Source organism: Octopus bimaculoides, chromosome 1 (genome assembly GCF_001194135.2).
Source record: "Octopus bimaculoides isolate UCB-OBI-ISO-001 chromosome 1, ASM119413v2, whole genome shotgun sequence".
NCBI classification, from domain to species: Eukaryota; Metazoa; Mollusca; class Cephalopoda; order Octopoda; family Octopodidae; genus Octopus; species Octopus bimaculoides.
The window spans coordinates 109,970,390-109,975,473 of record NC_068981.1 but is presented as its reverse complement, the minus strand read 5'-3'; the positions used below and the strand labels follow the sequence as shown (position 1 = coordinate 109,975,473).

At 32.8% G+C, this 5,084-nt stretch overlaps 2 protein-coding genes across 2 annotated transcripts in view; one reads left to right on the top strand and one right to left on the bottom strand.

Annotated features, from left to right (window-relative positions):
- The window catches only part of LOC106881422 (nucleoporin NUP188), a 465,305-nt gene that overhangs the window by 153,202 nt on the left and 307,019 nt on the right, over positions 1–5,084 (top strand). Inside the window, exon 2 of the mRNA XM_014931808.2 lies at positions 2,559–2,616. Within this exon, the coding sequence (XP_014787294.2) occupies positions 2,559–2,616 (58 nt within the window). The remainder of the gene's footprint in view (positions 1–2,558; positions 2,617–5,084) is intronic.
- LOC128248326 (histone-lysine N-methyltransferase SETMAR-like) overlaps positions 1–5,084 on the bottom strand; it is a 124,876-nt gene that overhangs the window by 24,952 nt on the left and 94,840 nt on the right. The gene's annotated exons all lie outside the window — the stretch shown is intronic.

Below are 5,084 nucleotides of genomic sequence, written 5' to 3'. Positions count from 1 at the left end.
CAAAGGTCTCGGTCCGTAGTCATCGCCTCGGTGAGGCCCAATGTACGAAGGTCTTGCCTCACCACCTCAGCCCAGGTCTTCCTGGGCCTACCTCTTCCACGGGTTCCCTCAACTGTTAGGGTGTGGCACTTTTTCACGCAGTGAAATACTCCATTAATGTTCCAAGCTATCTGTGATGCTGTATTTCCAAAAAAGAACTTACATTTCAAAACTGTACGAATTTCTGACTTATCCATCTCTTAACAAAAATAGCGAAAAACGATTTATAAATAGTTTATTAAGCGCAAAATGAATAGATGCGTCAGCTTTCTAACAAAAAATAAAGATTGTCAAAATATAATAATGACGCAAAATGAGCAGCTGTATGTACCTAGATTACAAAAGCATATTTTTTTTATTAGTTACTTAGTAATTAATGAGTTGATTTAGTATATTAGATTCCATTTACCTATATCATTTCTGTATGTATATGTGTATCAGTCAGTATATGCGTGTATCTCCAAATGTACTTTTAGCATGTGTAAGACCATGAGCAAAGAATGTGTAGGGTTATGACATCTCTCTCTAGTCGGGTCTCACCAAAGTACTCTAACTATGACAGCATGTTCAACCCATACAAACATGGAGAGCTGACATAAAGTGGTGGTGGCAGCATAATATATATATATAATAAAATCTCCACATTAGTGCATAGTATTGCTTTGATGTGTACTACTGTTAGTCCTACAGTAAATGATAGTAGAGTTTCAGTAACTTCAATCATTAAAAACCTGAGCCATCAATGGTGATAAACCAAACTCAAATAAATTTTTCTTTCTCAAAAATATTGGAGTTTATTCCACATGGAGATAGAAGCTACTCATTTTTTAATAAAATGAAACCTCTTCTGATTTCTCACATATTTAACAATTAAATAAACGTCAAGAAAGAAAATGTTCACTTTTTTAAGACATATACAGTCAACATGTATCATGCATCATTTATGGGGTTGGGGTACGTCCAATACTTAAAATGAATTCTTCTCATTCTATAAAATATCTGCTCATTTAGTATTGCTTAATGAAGACGTTTCATTTTTATTGTTTATTATTATTATTATTATTTAATATATTTTCATTGATAGATGTATTTATGATTTCAAGCTAAATTGAAAACACATAAAATAAAAATATACTTAGCATATTTTTCCCATTAAACTTTCAGTTGTCTTTTTATTTTGAGTTTGTTTTTAAACAATGAGACCAGCTCTAATCAGTTTTTGAAATTATTTTTGAAACCTTAAGCTGAGAGTTTATGTAGTGATTTAACATGAAATTTTCAACAAAACTTTTGATTGTTTTTTTATGTGAAGAATTGAAAATTCATTAAGATGAATGTACATAGATACATACATACATGCGCTCATGCACACACACACACACATACATGTGTATATATTAATTTATGTAGGCTTTGTTATGTACTAAATCACATTCATGCCACATTAAAAGCATCCAGTACACTCTGTATAGTGGTTGGTGTTAAGAAGGGCATCCAGCTATAGAAGCCATGCCAGAACAGACAATGGAGCATGGTGTGTGTGTGTGTCCCAGTCTTATCAGCTCCAGTCAAACCGTCCAGCCCATGCCAGCATGGAAAACGGACATTAAATGATGATGATGATGATGATGATTGTGCCAGTGTAGTGCTGAGGTTAACTTAATCAGTGAAACCCTTTCCACAAAAGTTTGTGAACCTCTATCATTATTAGAAATCAATGTTAAAAGCCATATATTCTACAGTTTTGGTTAGTACCTAATTTAAGTTAGAGGAACATAAACAAACCTGCACCAGCTGTCAAGAGGTTGTGAGAAACAAATACACACACACACACACACACACACATATATTTATATATGATGGGCTTATTTCAATTTCTATCTACCAAATCCACTCACAAGGCTTTTAGTCAGCCCAAAACTATAGTAGACACTTGCCCAAGGTGCCACACAGTGGGACTGAACTTGGAACCATGTGGTTGGGAAGTGACCTTCTTAGTATACAGTCACACCTGCACCTACACAACCATCTCTCTTTCTCTTCCCCCCCCCCCCAGCCAATATACACTAACATTGTGCTGCAAGATGATAAATTATAGATGAAGTTAACAATTATCTTCTCTAGTAATTTGTTATTATCTAGACTATTTCTACCTTGCAGGAGGTCTACTTATGTTTGGAAATTAATTTAAAGACATCTTCATGTTTCCTTACTAAGCAAGATATTCATGTATATAAGTTATTGACATTCTCAATTTCATTTCATCTTTGGGTGTCATGTTTTGGCATTAATTGCCTGCTACTTCTTAGACTCAGGTTTTTTGCCATTCATTTTTTTCTTCTTTTTCTAACCACTCTACATTTTACTTATCATGTTGTTTCTATGATTGTCCTTCTTTCTGTCATTCATTTCCCCAATATGTATATTTTCATTTTTTATATACATTTCTACCATCACACAAAATTTATATTAATATATTTGTGAAATTCGTTTTACTTGATTTTTTTTTTTTTTTCCAGCATAGCTAACCAAAGTGTTTGGCAATTTATCAGTGGCACTGGCATTCTTAGACCAAAGGTAAGGACTCACACCTTATTTAGTTCTTTTGAACAATTGTAATATTTTTAGAAAAAAAGAAAAATGAATTAAACTGCAGAAAGAGTACAGTGGAATCAGTTTCTATTTTTCATAGCTGTCATCATCATCATCATCATCAACATCATCCATATTTGTAATTAGTAATTAATATGATTTATCATTTAATGTGCTTGTATGAGCTTGTTAAGTAATTTGAATCAAGGGTTTTTTTGTTATTTTGTTAATTTTTCTCTTCATTGACGATTATTTCACAGCTAGAATTAGAATAAACCAAATTTTTATTTGTTCCTTTCTTCAGTTAAAAATTTCAGTTGATATTATTGACATTTTATAGAAACTGTTTATTGTTTTTATTATTTAGAAAATTAAAACTTTTGTATGCAATTACTTGATTTATTGACAGCAAGGCAGTCTTATAGAAGTCCATAACTACTCACTCTGTTAATTTATTCCAGTAGAATGATGTACTTAAAGTTTGTGGTCAGGAATCCTAATTCACTTTTTAGGTACCATAGACTACACAGTACTGAGCTCCCACATTTTTCTTATCGAGGCTTTTGCCTTAGTAAGATAATAGTGATCTGGTGATCTTCATAAAAGGAAGAGGAAAGCATATGAAAGAAAAATAAAGACATTGATGGAAATTCACTTGCACTTTAGACGAGATGGTCTTTAAGGGGTTGTTCAACATGTTCGAAGTAGTAGCCAAATCTTCAAATTTGATGTCTACATTTTAGTCAAGTGTGAAAGGCCCCATGATCCCTTACAAGGTCTCTGAGACAAGTTAAAGGAAAGAAGTTATCTTCAGACCAAATTTCTGGCCTGAATAAGTGCCAGGTGGTGGTAATGAATTTAGCCTCCAACACAATTAAGCCATGGTGAGATTGGAAATTAAATGAATGCAAATATCACAAAGTATCCTGTCCAAAACTCCAGTTGGTACTTTATCAACAATGGTTAAGAAAAGAATATGATGGTCATGGCTTGAATGTTTTCAATATTCCTTTTTTTGTTTTATAGTTCAAATTGGGCTGACAATTCCTCCTTGAGCTCACTGTTTATCCTCACTCTACTTTCAGTTAAACAGCTCCCATAAAGCCAATCATTCTCATCTAACTTTATTACCCATTGGATTGCAAACAGTGAAATCATTATGGCACTGTGCTTCTTTACAAACCTACTTCTGTTTTATATTTACATGCAGTGCTCCAGCATGGCCACAGTCAAATGACTGAAACAAGTAAAAGAGTAAAAGAGCATTCTTTTCATACATAAATGTTTTAACTTTAGGACCTTGTAATTTTTTAAAAAATCATAACTATTATAGAGAAAGTGATTTAGTGTAACTTTCTTTTGAAATATTGTAGTTTTTAGTGATACTCCAATAACCACATGTGTCATGAGGTAATACTTATATTCTTCCAAAAGCTGAAAGTACCATATATGGTACACTAGGGCAGATTTGATTCTCTTACTTGTCTCTCAGTCTTCAAGCATTTGATTAGTATTGGTAATACTCTTCACTGAGGAGATTTTATTAAGACTGAAACATGTCTGGAGTTGTCACCATACTTATCAAAGATATGTCACATTCTCCAGTCTGTGCCATCTACCTCTGAATGTTTAATTCTTTTGAATTTTGGACTTCTTTCCTTTGTTTCTCTGGAGAAGTAATCATTGGTATAGACAGAATATTTGCATTCTAATTTAACCTACAAGATGGCTTAACATTTAAGTTTATTTTATCTCAGTCCTTGTGATTTATACTGTGATGTGCATAAAAAGTTATTGTTTAATTGATGACAGGCCATCTAGATAAGAAATATACAAATTAGGCTAACTATCAAGGTATTAGCCTAATTATCAACAGCTGATTCATGAGTGGAGAAGGAAGCTTGGTACACCTTTTCTGAGGAACAGTCACAAATGATGAAACAGTCCATCAGGAGACTCACTCCTCTTTTTTTTCTTCTACCTATAGGAGAAATATGTTCATATTCTTGTGTAATCCACAGTGTCTTTATATTATTTAAATTCATTTCACATCTGATTTATGCCTGCTTGTACGGAAATAGATTTACATGTGTTTGTGGTTGTTGACATTCTATGTGTCTTTGTATTTCACAGCTTTAGTAATAAACAGTGATGTAATGTTTACATCCCCTTTAGCTCTGTACATGTGAAGTCCAGTGGAATAAAAAGTAAAATTCCTTATTTGAAAAATAAGTATAGGAGGCAACAGGAAGGGATTCTGATTGTAAAATTTTGCCTCAATAAGTTTCTTTCCAACTAATGCCAGCATAAAGGGCTTGTATTATAAAATGAAGAAATTTTATTATTATTATTATTATTATTATTATTATTATTATTAGAATTTCTATCATATAAACACACACACACACACACACACACACACACACACACACACACACACACACACACACACA